The 17,221-nt window shown below is 40.3% G+C and overlaps 1 protein-coding gene across 3 annotated transcripts in view; it reads left to right on the top strand.

The window, feature by feature from the left end:
* TMEM144 (transmembrane protein 144) overlaps window positions 1-17,221 on the top strand; it is a 53,045-nt gene that overhangs the window by 5,497 nt on the left and 30,327 nt on the right. The window contains exons 1-3 of one of the 3 annotated variants that reach the window (XM_043566649.1): window positions 5,524-5,696; window positions 6,168-6,674; window positions 9,801-9,972. In XM_043566649.1, coding sequence (XP_043422584.1) covers window positions 9,864-9,972 — 109 coding nt within the window. In that variant the 5' untranslated portion in view covers window positions 5,524-5,696; window positions 6,168-6,674; window positions 9,801-9,863. Of the gene's footprint in view, window positions 1-3,790; window positions 3,849-5,523; window positions 5,697-6,167; window positions 6,675-9,800; window positions 9,973-17,221 lie in introns of those variants that run through there. The other 2 variants (XM_043566660.1, XM_043566670.1) reach the window with 2 other exon arrangements.

Here is a 17,221-nt window from a genome sequence, read left to right as displayed (position 1 = left end):
CTGTTGCTGTTTTCTGGAAGACATTGTAGATAATTGGTATAAGTTCTTCTTTAAATGTTTGATTCACTGGTGCACTTTTCTAGGACTGATGCTTTCTGTTTACAAGGCTACTAATTATTGATACAATTTCTTTAATAGATACAGGCTTATTCAGATTATCTATTTCTCTTTGAGTGAGTTTTGGCAGATCGTGTCTTTCAAGCAATTGGTCTGTTTCATCTAGGTTATCAAATATGTGGGTATAAAGTTGTTCTTAATATTCCTTATCTTTTAGCATCCAGAATATCAGTAGTGATGGCATCTTTTTCATTTCTAGTAATAGTTATTTGTGTCTTCTTTTTCCTTTTTTTAATTAACCTGGCTAGAGATTTCTTAATTTTATTTCTCTTTTCACATAACCAGCTTTTTGTCTCATAGATTCTCTTTATTGATTTCTGTTTTTCAATTTTATTGATTTATACTCTAGCCTTTTTTTTTCTTTTCCTTACTTTGGATTTAATTTGTTTTTCTGTTTCTGGTTTCCTACTGTATACACTTAGATTATTGATTTCAAAGCTTTCTTCTTTAATATATGAATTCTATCCCTCTAAGAACTGATTTCACTGCATGTCATACATTTCATACATAATATTTTTACTTTCATTTAGTTTGAAGTATATTTTATTTTGAGAGCTCTTCTTTGATTCATGACTTACTTATATGTGTTTTTTATATTCCAATATTTTGGGATTTTCCAACTCTCTTTCCATTATTTATTTCTAGTATAACTTCAGTGTGGTCTGAGAGAATACTTTCTGTGATATTTATTCTTTTAAATTCATTAAGATATATTAAATAGTCCAGAATGTAGTCTCTCTTAGTCCGTGCTCTATGTGAGCTTCAGGAGAATGTGTAGTCTACTGTGGTTGGATGAAATATTATATAACTGTCAATTAGATACAGAAGATGATACTGCTATTCAGTTCAACTATATCTTTACTGATTTTTTTTTGCCTGCTAGGTCTGTCAATTACTATGGAGGGGTGTTGAAGATTCCAACTAGAGCAGTGAATTTGTGTCAATTTCTTCTTGCAATTTTAACTGTTTTTGCCTCATATATTCGATACTCTGCAGTGATGTGCATACATAAGAATGTCATGTCTTCCTGGAGAGTTAACCCCTTTATCATTATGTCATGCCCCTTTTTGTCCCTGATAATTTCCTTGTTCTGAAGTCTTCTTTATCTGAAATTAAAATACCTAGTCCAGCTTCATTTTGATTAGTGCTAGCATGGTATAGCTTTCTCCACCCCATATAATCTGTGTCTTTATAATTAAAATGGGTTTCTGGTAAACATCATGTAGTTGGGTTCTGTTTTTATTTGCCCTATCTTTTAATTGTTGTATTCAGACTATCACATTTAAGGTGGAATAATACCTACCCTACACTATTTTCTATTTGTTGACCTATTCTTTGTTTCCTTTGTCTTCTCCCCCTCCCCTTTTTTTTCTACTTTCTCTGGTTTCATTTAAGCATTTTTTATGATTCCACTTTCTCTTCTCTCTTGGCATATCAACTATACTTCTTTTTACCAGTTTTTTAGGAATTGCCTTAGATCTTGCAGTATACATTTACTACCTATCTAAATTCACTTTCAAATAACACCTTACCTCTTCACAGATAGTGTAAGTACTTTATGATAGACTATTCCTAATTCTTTCCTCCTGTCACTTCTGAAATCGCTGTCATTCGTTTCACTTGTGCTATAATCTATATGGCCATATAAGCTATAACCATAATCTGTAACCACCTAATACACTGTTGCTCTTACTGTTTTGTAGTTATCTATTAGATCAATTAAAAATGAAAAGTAGGGGCGCCTGGGTGGCGCAGTCGGTTAAGCGTCCAACTTCAGCCAGGTCACGATCTCGCGGTCCGTGAGTTCGAGCCCCGCGTCGGGCTCTGGGCTGATGGCTCAGAGCCTGGAGCCTGTTTCCGATTCTGTGTCTCCCTCTCTCTCTGCCCCTCCCCCGTTCATGCTCTGTCTCTCTCTGTCCCAAAAATAAATAAACGTTGAAAAAAAAATTATAAAAAAAAAAATGAAAAGTAAAAGGTCTTATTTTGTCTTCATTTATTTTTTTCCTAATGTCCTTCCTTTCTTTATCTGAATCCAAGTTTCTGAACTATATTCTTTTCCTTCTCTTTTTTCTTTGCCTGATTTTTTTTTTTCAATTTGAATGTGACCTGCCTACATGCAGATATTTTCTGCTTTTATCCTAGTTGGTGTTTGGGTTTCTTGGATCTGTGACTTGGTATCATATATCATTAATTTTGGAAAATTCTCAGCCAATATTACTTCAAATACTTCTGTTCCTCTTTCTCTTTTTACTATGGGTACTCTCATTACCCATATTTGACACATTTTTGTAATTTTCCGGTAGTGTTTGGATATTCTGTTGTGTTTTACTTTAATGCTGTGTTCTCTCTACATTTAAGTTTGCAAACTTTCTGCTGATATATCTTTAAGCTCACTGACGTCCTCAGCTGTAAAAAAGCATTCTTTGGTTCAGTTGCAGTGTGTCTGTTTTCTAGCATTTTCTTTTGATTCGTAAAGTTTTCATCTCTCATATTACACATCTTTTCTTGTATGTTAACTTTTTCCAGTAGAGCTCTTAGTATACTAATAATAGGTATTTTAAATCTGAAGTCTGAAAATTCCAAAATGTCTACCATATCTGAGTCTCGTTCTCAGGTTTGATTTATCTCTTTAGTCTGTGTTTTTTTCTTGCCTTTTACTATTTCTTGCAATTTTTTTATAAGCTAGATATGATGTATCAAATAATAGACACTGTTGTAAACAGGCCTTTAGTGTGAGGTTTTCTTTTTACATAACCAGGGGTTAGGCTGTGTTTAATATTTGCTACAGCTGTAGTTGTCATGGGTTTCAATTTCCCCTAATGTCGTTCCTCTGTCTCTTCTTTTTTTTTGCAACATTTATTTATTTTTGGGACAGAGAGAGACAGAGCATGAACGGGGGAGGGGCAGAGAGAGAGAGGGAGACACAGAATCGGAAACAGGCTCCAGGATCTGAGCCATCAACCCAGAGCCTGACGCGGGGCTCGAACTCACGGACCGTAAGATCGTGACCTGGCTGAAGTTGGACGCTTAACCGACTGCGCCACCCAGGCGCCCCCCTCTGTCTCTTCTTTTGCCTTTGTGTTTTCTTAGAAACTCCCGTTTTTTTCTTTTTTTTAATGTTTATTATTTTTAAGAGAGAGAGAGAGACAGACAGACAGACAGAGTGTGAGTTGGGGAGGGGCAGAAAGAGAGGGAGACACAGAATCCAAAGCAGGCTCCAGGCTCTGAGCTGTCAGCACAGAGCCCAACACAGGGCTCGAACTCAGGAACCACGAGATCATGACCTGAGCAGAAGTCCAATGCTTAACCGAGCCACCCAGGCGCCCCAGAAACTCCTGCTTAAACAGTGTCTGTGTCTTCCAGCTCTCTCACTTGTAATCCACTGTTACTGAACCGGAACAATTTTAACATGGTGATAAGATATTGGGGAGTGGAAGCACTCTAATCTTATGTACTCCTTAATTTTAGTGAGCCGGAATCCCTGGACCCTTTTTTCTTTCTCCCCCAATGAGACACAGGAAGACTAAAAGGGGCTTAAATCACCCAATTGCTCCTCTTCCAAGTCAGGTAAAGTTCTGATAAAGAAGCTTACCTAGAAGGCTAGTTTTTATTTCAGAGAGCCGAAGGCTCTGGGCGTGTTTCATAACGGTTCCTTTTTCCCTCCCCTTGCCAGAATCAAGAGGGAATTTTTCTCTGATCTTCATGGAGAGAACCTGGAAGGACTTCTGAAGGTAAACCCATTACAGTGTGCATGCTCCCCTGACCCTGGGTCCTCACCATTATTGTTGAAGAGCCCTTACCCATTACTGGCTCTAGTGGCTCATAAGGTGCAATTCTCTGCATTCACCTACCTCTACCGGTTTTTCAGGGAGGTGATTTACCTTGTGACCTCAATGATCTGGTAGATCTAAGAAGAGTTCTTGATTTTCAGTGTGTTTAGCCTTCTTCTTGTCCTGATGACAGAAGTGATAACGCCCAAGATCTTTAAATGCCATGGCAGAAACCAGAAGTCCTAATAGTATTTTTTATGCATTTTATCTTTGACCACATAAAAGGATGAGGTACACAGATCTCGTTATGTCAGTAATAATATATAAAAGGAAACAGGTTTAGAGAGATTAAGTGACTTTTCCAGAGGTAAATAGCTAGTAGATGAAGCTAACCTGGACTTCCTAGTGCTCCTCAACACAGACCTTTATGTTTAGACATTAGTGCATAGGAAATAACCTCAAAGGACAATTTGAGTTTAAATAGAGGATCATCCATGTTTGGGTTGGATCTGTGGCATGATGTGAAAAGCATTGGCCCTGGGAACATCCTCTAACAAATGTCCTCAAGCCTGACTCAGCCCCCAACTCACTTTAAGATTTTAGGGAATTCGGGGGTGCCTGGGTGGCTCAGTCGGTTGGGCAGCCGACTACAGCTCAGGTCATGATCTCGGGGTCTGTGAGTTCAAGCCCTGCATCGGGCTCTGTCCTGAGAGCTCAGAGCCTGGAGCCTGCTTCTGATTCTCTCTCTCTCTCTCTCTCTCTCTCTCTCTTGATTGCTCCCTGTCTCTCTGTCTCTCTCAAAAATAATAAACAATGAAAAAATTAAAAAAAAAGATTTTAGGGAATTCACAACAGTGTGAGTCTCAGTTTCTCAATGCAAATCCGAAGCAAGGATAAAGCACATGATCATTGAGGTCTCTTGCAATCATGAAGTGAAACAATTCTAGGTTTGCTTTCGGCCCTGTATTTTGTGGGGGAGAGCGTTTGTGAGGAAAGGGGAACTCGTTTCCTCAAAAATTTTCTGAACCGCTAAATTAATCCTTTCCCTCAGGTAAGAAGCCTTAGCTTTCTTAATTCTTTCAGTGACATGATGCTTTTCCTTCCCATGTGCTTCTTACACTATCACTTATAAAAGTGAATAATGTTAAAGCAGAATTTCCTTCCAGGATAAGGCCTCTTTGGGCAGGCCTTTTGCTTTCTCCCACTTGTAACTCTACAATCATTACCAACCACTGAATTGTCTCAGTTAAATGTCACTTCCTCAGAGAGGACTTCCTTGATCTCTTCGACTGGGACAGAACTCAGCACTTCCCCTTTCCCTTTTCTGAACTTATTTGTTCATATCTGTGCCGCTTGCTATTCTGGAATCTACATGAAGGAAAGAGTCTCCCTAGGCCACTGCTGCACTCCCAGGGCTCTTGAGTCTAGAACAGTGCTGTCCGACAGAACTTTCTGCAATGATAGAAATGTTCTATAATCTGCACATGTGGCTACTGAACACTTAAGAAGTGTCCAAGTGAACTACTGAATTTTTAATTTAAATTAGAATAGCCATATGCAATTAAAGGCTACATATCAGACGGTGGAGGACTAGAGAAGTCTTTCTCTCAAAATCTAAATCGAGATGTCAGGAATCTGTATCTTAACTCATTCTCCAGATAATTGTTACCAGCAATAAAAATTTGACAACTATTGATCTAGAATATGATTCTCGAGCCTGGCTTCACAACAGGATCACCTGGAGGAGAAAATGATCCTTAATCCACATCCCCAGAGATTCTATTTCAGCTGGCCGGCCGTGGGGTCCAGGTATTAGTATTTTAAAAACTAAATAAAACAGAAAACCTCCTCAGTGATTGTAACACACAATCAAGTTTAAGAGATACAGAACATACATTCTCACAAGGTACTCAGTACCTATTAGACAAATATCTAATATTTATAGATTTATAAATAGATATTATATATATAGATATATAGATATTATAGATAAACAGATATTATATAGATATATAGATTTATAGATAAATAGATATTATATATTTATAGATATTAAATATCTAATATTTATAGATTTATAGAGTTACAGATAAATGGTCTGGGTGCATTTACAAAGGATTACTGATTATACTGATTACAAGTGATATCTTGTGATGTCACGAGATGTTAGTGACCTTAGTGGTTCAGATGAATTTCTTGATAGTGAAAGCAAATTCACTTTGCACATAGCCTTTTACGATTGTGTGAAATTCCTTGGCCTTTTGTTTCATCCACGAACAGTACAAGATACTACCAAGCCCCGTGACATTTAAAGGGTGACACACAAAGAGCTCCCTGAGCAATCACGTCCTAAAATACACAAAAGTCTTTCTAGTTTGCTGGTTGATTGACAGATGGTCTGAGGACGCCTTCTCGGAGCCACGTGAGTCACAAGACCTTGCACTCCGGTGCTGGAGGAAGGTGTTTCCTAACCTGCTGCCCTCGGCTGCCTCTCCGGGTCTCTTTTATTAGAGCGCTTCCTCCTCCACTCGTCGGTCTGTCTGTAATTGTCCCCACAGGAAGTAGTGGCTGGCCGGGCAGTCAGGTCGAGCCGAGGCAACAGACTTCTGAGTCATAGGTGCTAGGACCCTCCCTTCTCCCGCCCAGTCACAGGTAACTGTCCCAACAGGAAGTAAAGGCTGGCCGCGCTGGCCCGGCAGCAGAGAGAGCAGGCGGGCGCAGCCGCGCGCGGTGGAGGCTTCAGCTGGGGCTGTGCTGGAGGGAGTTTCAGCGGCAGCCCTGAGCGCAGTGAGTACACGCAATCAAAGGAAACCCAGTAGCTTTGCAGTGGAGTGTCTCGTGGTTTTTCAGAATGCGCTGATGATTCAAAAGAAAAGATCAGATCTCTGAATATGTCCTTACCGGCGCTGCGAATGTTAGCCACGATGCCGGCAAAGCTTGCCAGGGGAGTTGAGGAAATTAACATGAAACTAAAACTGAACTCTTGGTTGAAGAATTATTGATCAGAACGTGCCAAATACTAACAAAAGAAGTTTAAATTGACAAGCTAAATGAACAGGAAAAAAAGTATTCACTAATAAATGAAACAAAGGTACTAAAAATACAAATGAATGAATGTAGTTTAATAAAATATCAGAGGACACCTGAAAAATAAACATTTAAAAACTACTTTTGTTTAAAAGTGGTTTGAGACTTGTTAACTCAACATGTCCGCATTAAAAAGAATTGGGAATAATGTGCTAAACGTGATGTGGCTTTACCTTTTCACATAAATTTCATTGATTTAGATAAAGACAGTGCATATTGCCAATCCTCTTTGAAATTAGATCACTTGCTTTCTGAAACACACAAGAGCTGTATGCAATAAATTTCATTTATCAGCAGGTAATAATTTTAAATAAATTAACACTGATCATGTTCGTTCAGCACTCAAAATGCAGTTCACGCACTCTGATTAGCTCCTCAAATTATTTCAATCGGAGTGAAACCTAAGAGGTTTAGGGCTGTCTATAGGCTTTCATAAAGGCATCTTTTCACTGAAATAATTTGCCACTTTTGAAAGTTAGGCATTTTCTTATCAGTGTGCTTGTAAAGGTTTTGTTTTGTTTTTGTTTCAATTTAAATGGGGGGAAAAAAACTAATTTCTTAGATAACACCAAACCATGTGTCTTCTCAGCCCCCTGATATCCAGTTCCTCTGACCTATTACTGTGCTGACATCTTAGCAGCAATCCACCTGCTTGACTCTTGAACAATAGCCCGTGTAAGCCATTGCAGGGCCAAACCTTTCTTTGTGCTTCACAGTAAGACTATTATTTTTATTGAAGTAGTGTTACTATGTCCGTGTTTCTGTATGTCTCAACATCTCTTCCTCAACTACCTCCCCATGGGAGAGATTGTCTTACCAGCATTTGTTTGGGTTTGTTTTAAGAAAGCACATACAATTTCAAATAGATGTTTTTCTTACTAAGATTTATTGAGCAGTTTTGAAGCTATCCCTGTTTTCAGTGAAATTATCCGTAATGATGCCAAAGAATATATATATATTGTTGGTAGGCTTTTTTTAAATATTCTCTGCAAGAACACATAAAGAACAATAGATGGAAAAATGAAACACTTTTAAAGTAAATATTATCACTATAAAATAAAATAACAAGGAAGGTCGATTTCAGATATACTTTATTCCATACATATCCACAAGAAGTCATCACAACATTAAGTTTGGAGGAAAAGAAAGGCTGGATTGTCTTAAATTCTATTCCAAAGGGCTTAAAGAGGTGAGGTGAACCAAAACGTCAAGGTGCAAAATGTGATTTCAAAATGGTATTGTGGAAAGACTACCTCCTGTGATAAAATGACTTTTTTGTGTTATTTTTTTCTCACATAACCTCGACAACTAAAAGGGTGAATTACGTTCAATAGCCTTTTCCAAATGTTATGAAAAATATCTGATTCTTGGGTATTTGTGGCTTTGGTCCTTTTCAACATAGGGAACCAGAACTTATTAATAAGCTTAGCAGTGCAGTCCAATAGAACTTTCTGCAATGGTGGAAATGTTCTATAATCTGCCTTGCCCAGAATGGTAACTACTGGCTATCTGTGGCTATCAAGCACTTGATATTTAGTTAGCTTGGCTAAGGAACTGAATGTTCTTTGCTTCTTTTTAATGAACATTTAGCTATCTATACATGGCTAGTGTCCAGCAGATTGCACAGGCAGCCGAATAGCTGCCTCACATAGTTCTGCTGACCAGGTGAAGCTATTTTGCATCATACCACTGTTGATCTTATACTGTAGGAGATTCCTGAAGGGATTCTTCAAGGATGAAAATCTTGAAGAGACTTAAGAAATTCTTGAAGAGATCTTTAAAGGATTCTTCTATCTGTTCTTTTTTTTTTTAAGTCAGAAAGATACAAAGTTTCATGAATCGCTTAAACAAATACAGACCATGAGGGCACTACTGATAAGTGACTTTGCCTCTAGGTGATCGTGAGTGTGTAGCAGCAATAGAACCTAAATGTGTCCTCAGGCTCCGATTTGCTTTTGAAGCACTGAGAGTTATGAAAGTCTTCGCATGTGCTCTTTAATTTGATTGTCACACAACTGAAGTAAACTGAGCCCTGGCCCACAAATCTTTTCATTTTACTAGTCAGCCTACACAAGAGAAATTTTTTTATAATATAATAAGAATAGTCTCCAGATTTTGGAAGAAATAAGGTTTTCGAGCTCTGAAAAAAAAAGTTTTTCTTTTGGGTTTTGTTTTTTTTTAATTTTTTTAACACTTATTTATTTTTGAGACAGAGAGAGAGACAGAGCATGAACGGGGGAGGGGCAGAGAGAGAGGGAGACACAGAATCTGAAACAGGCTCCAGGCTCTGAGCTATTAGCACAGAGCCGGACGAGGGGCTCGAACTCACGGACCGCGAAATCATGACCTGAGGCGAAGTCGGCCGCTCAACCGACTGAGGCACCCAGGAGCCCCTGGGTTTTGTTTTTGAGAGAAAGAGAGAGAACGTGAACAAGGAAGGGGCAGAGGGAGAGAGAGAGAATCTTAAGCAGGCTCCATGCCCATCTCAGAGGCTGACTTAGGGCTCGATCTCACAACCGTGAGATCATGACTGATCTGAAATCAGGATTCAGACATTTAACCTGAGAGCCGCTCAGGAGCCCCCAAAGTTTTTTTTTTTTAATTGTAGATTAGTGATCAAAAAGTATCTGTTGGTAAAATAAACAAAACAACAGATGAATGAACATGGAGTGTAAACAGAATACATAATTTCATAACGTCCTAACTTTTTATTTGGAGGAAGGAATCTTAGCATGCTTTGGAAAATCTCAATAAATATCACATATAAGTCACAACCTGCTCACAGATTCACAACTTCTTAGTTGTCTTATTTTTATTTTATTTCAGAAGCTCTTGAAAAGTGCATCAAGTCTAAAGTGAACCGGCTCACTCTTGGGCAGTACTGGAACCATGAGCAATAATGGAACAGACTTAACCACTGGTTTCATCTCCTCTTCTGTGGCTGTCCTTTTGTTTGGCTCAAACTTTGTACCACTCAAAAAATATGATACTGGTGATGGTAATTATTTTTCCTTAATACGCTAACTTTATATTCTTTTCAAACGTGAAGTTCCCTTTTTCGGTCTTTTGTTTTAATGATGGCTACCAATTTTCTTGTACCTGGTGCCAAATGAATAGAGCTTAAGATACATCATTTGATAATGCTCATGCCAGTTTATCTGAGATTTAGTCAGTATAGGATAATCTTAAGATTGTGCGTCACGGTAAAGCTAGGAGAGAGACCATCAATCAGGAAGGCTTTTTAGCCGTATCTCTTATGTTTACAAAAAAAGGAAGTTAGTCAGTGCTACTAATACACACTTGTTTCGAAAACACGAGTTTCAAACGAGCTTCGTATGATAGAGAACAGTTTGAGCACGAAACGAATTTTGTGCTTAGGTATGATTTTGACTCTGCTACAACACTAGGTGAACACAGAAAACTGCATCCAGATGAATAAAGATGCACGGTAAGGCACAAGACACACTTGCGCACGCACTCCTCAACATCCCCCAGCTCCATCAGCACCACACCCATTCACATCTGGTGTTAGGAACCCCCATCCACCAACTTCACAAAAGCTCACAAGCTGCCACACTTGCAATGCCCACTTCTATAAGCAAACCTCAAGTCTTTTTCAAGTTAAAGTGCCATGTTTATTTTAATACTTGTGAATTTCTTCACCGCTTAGCCGGTGTAAAACTGTACTACCATTTTTATTAGGTTCTTGTCTTTGCTTTTCATATGCGTTGATGAAACTTGAGTTTTGTACCCTTTTCCCCATAAAAACTCTGTAGTGTTTACTATATGACTTTGCATAGTTCAGTGTTTCTAGACAGGGCACGCGACAGTCGACTTGACAGTAATGTGAACTTCAGGGAAGGAGAAGCAAGGGTTTTTTTTTTTTCCTTTTTTAAAAATCTACTTGCCTTTATTATTTGTTTATTTTATTTTTTTTTATTTTATGTATTTTTTTTAGTGATTCTTTTTTTTTTTTTTTCTGAAATTTATTGACAAATTGGTTTCCATACAACACCCAGTGCTCATCCCAAAAGGTGCCCTCCTCAATACCCATCACCCACCCTCTCCTCCCTCCCACCACCCATCAACCCTCAGTTTGTTCTCAGTTTTTAACAGTCTCTTATGCTTTGGCTCTCTCCCATTCTAACCTCTTTTTTTTTTTTTTTTTCCTTCCCCTCCCCCATGGGTTCCTGATAAGTTTCTCAGGATCCACATAAGAGTGAGACCATATGGTATCTGTCTTTCTCTGTATGGCTTATTTCACTTAGCATCACACTCTCCAGTTCCATCCACGTTGCTACAAAAGGCCATATTTCATTTTTTCTCATTGCCATGTAATATTCCATTGTGTATATAAACCACAATTTCTTTATCCATTCATCAGTTGATGGACATTTAGGCTCTTTCCATAATTTGGCTATTGTTGAGAGTGCTGCTATGAACATTGGTGTACAAGTGGCCCTATGCATCAGTGCTCCTGTATCCCTTGGATAAATTCCTAGCAGTGCTATTGCTGGGTCATAGGGTAGGTCTATTTTTAATTTTCTGAGGAACCTCCACACTGCTTTCCAGAGCGGCTGCACCAATTTGCATTCCCACCAACAGTGCAAGAGGGTTCCCGTTTCTCCACATCCTCTCCAGCATCTATAGTCTCCTGATTTGTTCATTTTGGCCACTCTGACTGGCGTGAGGTGATACCTGAGTGTGGTTTTGATTTGTATTTCCCTGATAAGGAGCGACGCTGAACATCTTTTCATGTGCCTGTTGGCCATCCGGATGTCTTCTTTAGAGAAGTGTCTATTCATGTTTTCTGCCCATTTCTTCACTGGGTTATTTGTTTTTCGGGTGTGGAGTTTGGTGAGCTCTTTATAGATTTTGGATACTAGCCCTTTGTCTGATATGTCATTTGCGAATATCTTTTCCCATTCCGTTGGTTGCCTTTTAGTTTTGTTGGTTGTTTCCTTTGCTGTGCAGAAGCTTTTTATCTTCATAAGGTCCCAGTAATTCACTTTTGCTTTTAATTCCCTTGCCTTTGGGGATGTGTCGAGTAAGAGATTGCTACGGCTGAGGTCAGAGAGGTCTTTTCCTGCTTTCTCCTCTAAGGTTTTGATGGTTTCCTGTCTCACATTTAGGTCCTTTATCCATTTTGAGTTTATTTTTGTGAATGGTGTGAGAAAGTGGTCTAGTTTCAACCTTCTGCATGTTGCTGTCCAGTTCTCCCAGCACCATTTGTTAAAGAGGCTGTCTTTTTTCCATTGGATGTTCTTTCCTGCTTTGTCAAAGATGAGTTGGCCATACGTTTGTGGGTCTAGTTCTGGGGTTTCTATTCTATTCCATTGGTCTATGTGTCTGTTTTGGTGCCAATACCATGCTGTCTTGAGGATGACAGCTTTGTAGTAGAGGCTAAAGTCTGGGATTGTGATGCCTCCTGCTTTGGTCTTCTTCTTCAAAATTCCTTTGGCTATTCGGGGCCTTTTGTGGTTCCATATGAATTTTAGGATTGCTTGTTCTAGTTTCGAGAAGAATGCTGGTGCAATTTTGATTGGGATTGCATTGAATGTGTAGATAGCTTTGGGTAGTATTGACATTTTGACAATATTTATTTTTCCAATCCATGAGCAGGGAATGTCTTTCCATTTCTTTAAATCTTCTTCAATTTCCTTCAGAAGCTTTCTATAGTTTTCAGCATACAGATCCTTTACATCTTTGGTTAGATTTATTCCTAGGTATTTTATGCTTCTTGGTGCAATTGTGAATGGGATCAGTTTCTTTATTTGTCTTTCTGTTGCTTCATTGTTAGTGTATAAGAATGCAACTGAGTTCTGTACATTGATTTTGTATCCTGCAACTTTGCTGAATTCCTGTATTAGTTCTAGCAGACTTTTGGTGGAGTCTATCGGATTTTCCATGTATAATATCATGTCATCTGCAAAAAGCGAAAGCTTGACTTCATCTTTGCCAATTTGGATGCCTTTGATTTCCTTTTGTTGTCTGATTGCTGATGCTAGAACTTCCAGCACTATGTTAAACAGCAGCGGTGAGAGTGGGCATCCTTGTCGTGTTCCTGATCTCAGGGAAAAAGCTTTCAGTTTTTCCCCGTTGAGGATGATGTTAGCTGTGGGCTTTTCATAAATGGCTTTTATGATCTTTAAGTATGTTCCTTCTATCCCGACTTTCTCAAGGGTTTTTATTAAGAAAGGGTGCTGGATTTTGTCGAAGGCCTTTTCTGCATCGATTGACAGGATCATATGGTTCTTCTCTCTTTTTTTGTTAATGTGATGTATCACGTTGATTGATTTGCGAATGTTGAACCAGCCCTGCATCCCAGGAATGAATCCCACTTGATCATGGTGAATAATTCTTTTTATATGCCGTTGAATTCGATTTGCTAGTATCTTATTGAGAATTTTTGCATCCATATTCATCAGGGATATTGGCCTGTAGTTCTCTTTTTTGACTGGGTCTCTGTCTGGTTTAGGAATCAAAGTAATACTGGCTTCATAGAATGAGTCTGGCAGTTTTCCTTCCCTTTCTATTTCTTGGAATAGCTTGAGAAGGATAGGTATTATCTCTGCTTTAAACGTCTGGTAGAACTCCCCTGGGAAGCCATCTGGTCCTGGACTCTTATTTGTTGGGAGATTTTTGATAACCGATTCAATTTCTTCGCTGGTTATGGGTCTGTTCAAGCTTTCTATTTCCTCCTGATTGAGTTTTGGAAGCGTGTGGGTGTTCAGGAATTCGTCCATTTCTTCCAGGTTGTCCAATTTGTTGGCATATAAGTTTTCATAGTATTCCCTGATAATTGTTTGTATCTCTGAGGGATTGGTTGTAATCATTCCATTTTCATTCATGATTTTATCTATTTGGGTCATCTCCCTTTTCTTTTTGAGAAGCCTGGCTAGAGGTTTGTCAATTTTGTTTATTTTTTCAAAAAACCAACTCTTGGTTTCGTTGATCTGCTCTACAGTTTTTTTAGTTTCTATATTGTTTATTTCTGCTCTGATCTTTATTATTTCTCTTCTTCTGCTGGGCTTAGGCTGCCTTTGCTGTTCTGCTTCTAGTTCCTTTAGGTGTGCTGTTAGATTTTGTATTTGGGATTTTTCTTGTTTCTTGAGATAGGCCTGGATTGCAATGTATTTTCCTCTCAGGACTGCCTTTGCTGCGTCCCAAAGCGTTTGGATTGTTGTATTTTCATTTTCGTTTGTTTCCATATATTTTTTAATTTCTTCTCTAATTGCCTGGTTGACCCACTCATTCGTTAGTAGGGTGTTCTTTAACCTCCATGCTTTTGGAGGTTTTCCAGACTTTTTTCTGTGGTTGATTTCAAGCTTCATGGCATTGTGATCTGAAAGTAAGCATGGTATAATTTCAATTCTTGTAAACTTATGAAGGGCTGTTTTGTGACCCAGTATATGATCTATCTTGGAGAATGTTCCATGTGCACTCGAGAAGAAAGTATATTCTGTTGCTTTGGGATGCAGAGTTCTAAATATATCTGTCAAGTCCATCTGATCCAATGTCTCATTCAGGGCCCTTGTTTCTTTATTGACCGTGTGTCTAGATGATCTATCCATTTCTGTAAGTGGTGTATTAAAGTCCCCTGCAATTACCACATTCTTATCAATAAGGTTGCTTATGTTTATGAGTAATTGTTTTATATATTTGGGGGCTCCGGTATTCGGTGCATAGACATTGATAATTGTTAGCTCTTCCTGATGGATAGACCCTGTAACTATTATATAATGTCCTTCTTCATCTCTTGTTACAGCCTTTAATTTAAAGTCTAGTTTGTCTGATATAAGTATGGCTACTCCAGCTTTCTTTTGGCTTCCAGTCGCATGATAAATAGTTCTCCATCCCCTCACTCTCAATCTAAAGGTGTCCTCAGGTCTAAAATGAGTCTCTTGTAGACAGCAAATAGATGGGTCTTGTTTTTTTATCCATTCTGATACCCTATGTCTTTTGGTTGGCGCATTTAATCCATTTACATTCAGTGTTATTATAGAAAGATACGGGTTTAGAGTCATTGTGATGTCTGTATGTTTTATGCTTATAGTGATGTCTCTGGGACTTTGTCTCACAGGGTCCCCCTTAGGATCTCTCGTAGGGCTGGTTTAGTGGTGACAAATTCCTTCAGTTTTTGTTTGTTTGGGAAGACCTTTATCTCTCCTTCTATTCTAAATGACAGACTTGCTGGATAAAGGATTCTTGGCTGCATATTTTTTCTGTCTAGCACCCTGAAAATCTCTTGCCAATTCTTTCTGGCCTGCCAAGTTTCAAAAGAGAGATCAGTCACGAGTCTTATAGGTCTCCCTTTATATGTGAGGGCACGTTTACCCCTTGCTGCTTTCAGAATTTTCTCTTTATCCTTGTATTTTGCCAGTTTCACTATGATATGTCGTGCAGAAGATCGATTCAAGTTACGTCTGAAGGGAGTTCTCTGTGCCTCTTGGATTTCAATGCCTTTTTCCTTCCCCAGTTCAGGGAAGTTCTCAGCTATGATTTCTTCAAGTACCCCTTCAGCACCTTTCCCTCTCTCTTCCTCCTCTGGGATACCAATTATGCGTATATTATTTCTTTTTAGTGTATCACTTAATTCTCTAATTTTCCCCTCATACTCCTGGATTTTTTTATCTCTCTTTTTCTCAGCTTCCTCTTTTTCCATAACTTTATCTTCTAGTTCACCTATTCTCTCCTCTGCCTCTTCAAGCCGAGCTGTGGTGGTTTCCATTTTGTTATGCATTTCGTTTAAAGCGTTTTTCAGCTCCTCGTGACTGTTCCTTAGTCCCTTGATCTCTGTAGCAAGAGATTCTCTGCTGTCCTGTATACTGTTTTCAAGCCCAGCGATTAATTTTATGACTATTATTCTAAATTCACTTTCTGTTATGTTATTTAAGTCCTTTTTGATCAGCTCATTAGCTGTTGTTATTTCCTGGAGATTCTTCTGAGGGGAGTTCTTCCGCTTGGTCATTTTGGATAGTCCCTGGCGTGGTGAGGACCTGCAGGGCACTTCCCCTGTGCTGTGGTGTATACCTGGAGTTGGTGGGCGGGGCCGCAGTCAGACCTGATGTCTGCCCCCAGCCCACCGCTGGGGCCACAGTCGGACTGGTGTGTGCCTTCTCTTCCCCTCTCCTAGGGGCGGGATTCACTGTGGGGTGGTGTGGCTCGTCTGGGCTACTTGCACCCTGCCAGGCTTGTGATGCTGGGGATCTGGCGTATTAGCTGGGGTGGGTAGGCAAGGTGCTCGGGGGCAGGAGGGGCAGGCTTAGATCGCTTCTCCTTAGGTGATCCACTTCAGGAGGGGCCCTGTGGCAGCGGGAGGGAGTCAGATCCGCTGCCGGAGGTTTGGCTCCGCAGAAGCGCAGAGTTGGGTGTTTGCGCGGAGCGAGCAAGTTCCCTGGCAGGAACCGGTTCCCTTTGGGATTTTGGCTGGGGGATGGGCGGGGGAGATGGCGCTGGCGAGCGCCTTTGTTCCCCACCAAACTGAGCTCTGTTGTCAGGGGGCTCAGCAGCTCTCCCTCCCTTTGTCCTCCAGCCTTCCCGCTTTCCGAGCAGAGCTGTTAATTTCTGACCTCCCAGACGCTAAGTCGCGCTTGTTGTGGGAACACAGTCCGTCAGGCCCCTCCGCTTTTGCCAGCCAGACTCGGGGGCTCTGCTTGGCCGGCGAGCCGCCCCTCCGCCCCGGCTCCCTCCCGCCAGTCCGTGGAGCGCGCACCGCCTCGCCGCCCTTCCTACCCTCTTCCGTGGGCCTCTCGTCTGCGTTTGGCTCCGGCGACTCTGTTCTGCTAATCCTCTGGCGGTTTTCTGGGTTATTTAGGCAGGTGTAGATGGAATCTAAGTGATCAGCAGGACGGGCGGTGAGCCCAGCGTCCTCCTAAGCCGCCATCTTGCCGCAACTCCTATTATTTGTTTAATATTTAGTTACTTATTTTTGAGAATGAGAGAGCACAAGTGGGGGAGGGGCAGAGAGCGAGAGGGAGACAGAATCCGAAGCAGGCTCTAGGCTCCAAGCTGTCAGCACAGAGCCCTCCGTGGGGCTCAAACCTACCAACCGAACCATGAGGTCATGACCTGAGCCAAAGTCGGTGGCTTAACCGACAGAGCCACCCAGACGCCCCATATTTGCCAGATGCCCCGTATTGTAGCCAGGAGAAAGAACTGGAGATGTTACACTGAACGCTTGGGTGGGAAGCAGTTGTGTTATCCCCTCAGTTCCTTAGACCCTGTTACTTAATTAAACAATAGAA

Source organism: Prionailurus bengalensis, chromosome B1 (assembly GCF_016509475.1).
Source record: "Prionailurus bengalensis isolate Pbe53 chromosome B1, Fcat_Pben_1.1_paternal_pri, whole genome shotgun sequence".
NCBI classification, from domain to species: Eukaryota; Metazoa; Chordata; class Mammalia; order Carnivora; family Felidae; genus Prionailurus; species Prionailurus bengalensis.
The sequence above is the reverse complement of the archived record's forward strand: the minus strand, read 5'-3'. Positions and strand labels throughout refer to the sequence as shown.